General features: G+C 65.5%; 1 protein-coding gene across 1 annotated transcript in view; it reads left to right on the plus strand.

Annotated features, from left to right (window-relative positions):
• Positions 1-109: 109 nt before the first annotated feature.
• The window catches only part of HIC1 (HIC ZBTB transcriptional repressor 1), a 2,402-nt gene continuing 1,745 nt past the window's right edge, over positions 110-766 (plus strand). Inside the window, 1 exon segment of the mRNA XM_006167611.3 lies at positions 110-763. Within this exon segment, the coding sequence (XP_006167673.1) occupies positions 485-763 (279 nt within the window). The 5' untranslated portion in view covers positions 110-484.

Genomic DNA, 766 nt, shown 5'->3' on the forward strand with positions numbered 1-766 from the left:
CACTTCCCCCAGCGGGGGCAACTTCTCCCGAGGCGGGCGGCGCTTCTCACTCGCCTCCCTTTCTCCCAACTTGGGCAAACTTCTCCGCCCTGAGTGACTTTTCCTGAAGCGGACATTTTACTTAAATCGGGCAACTGTCTCCGAAAGGGTCACTTCACCTGAACAGTTTTCTCCTCGGAAGTCCCCAACATCTAGCCCGTGTGCCCAGGCGTCCGGGCCTGGGGCTCACAGGTCAGCCTGGCCTCTCCGCCGGCGGCTGCTCTCCTCCTCCGTCTTCTGGATCGGCCCAAAGGGCCTAGGTTCGCACTCCGGAGGCGGCCGACCCTCCGCCAGTGCCCAGGCCGCGGTGCTCCATGCCCCTGCTCAGCCGAGGGGAAGGGGAAGTGGAGGGGTGAAGCGCCGGGCTGGGTGCAGGCGGCCGGGGCGCTGCACGGCTCTCACCCGGCTGGTGTGTGTCCCCGCAGGAGAGTGTGCTGGGCAGACGATGCTGGACACAATGGAGGCGCCCGGCCACTCGAGGCAGCTGCTGCTGCAGCTCAACAACCAGCGCACCAAGGGCTTCTTGTGCGACGTGATCATCGTGGTGCAGAACGCCCTCTTCCGCGCGCACAAGAACGTGCTGGCGGCCAGCAGCGCCTACCTCAAGTCCCTGGTGGTGCATGACAACCTGCTCAACCTGGACCACGACATGGTCAGCCCGGCCGTGTTCCGCCTGGTGCTGGACTTCATCTACACTGGCCGCCTGGCTGACGGTGCAGAGGCGGCC

This window comes from Tupaia chinensis, unplaced genomic scaffold (genome assembly GCF_000334495.1).
Source record: "Tupaia chinensis unplaced genomic scaffold, TupChi_1.0 Scaffold144899_1, whole genome shotgun sequence".
Taxonomy (NCBI): Eukaryota; Metazoa; Chordata; class Mammalia; order Scandentia; family Tupaiidae; genus Tupaia; species Tupaia belangeri.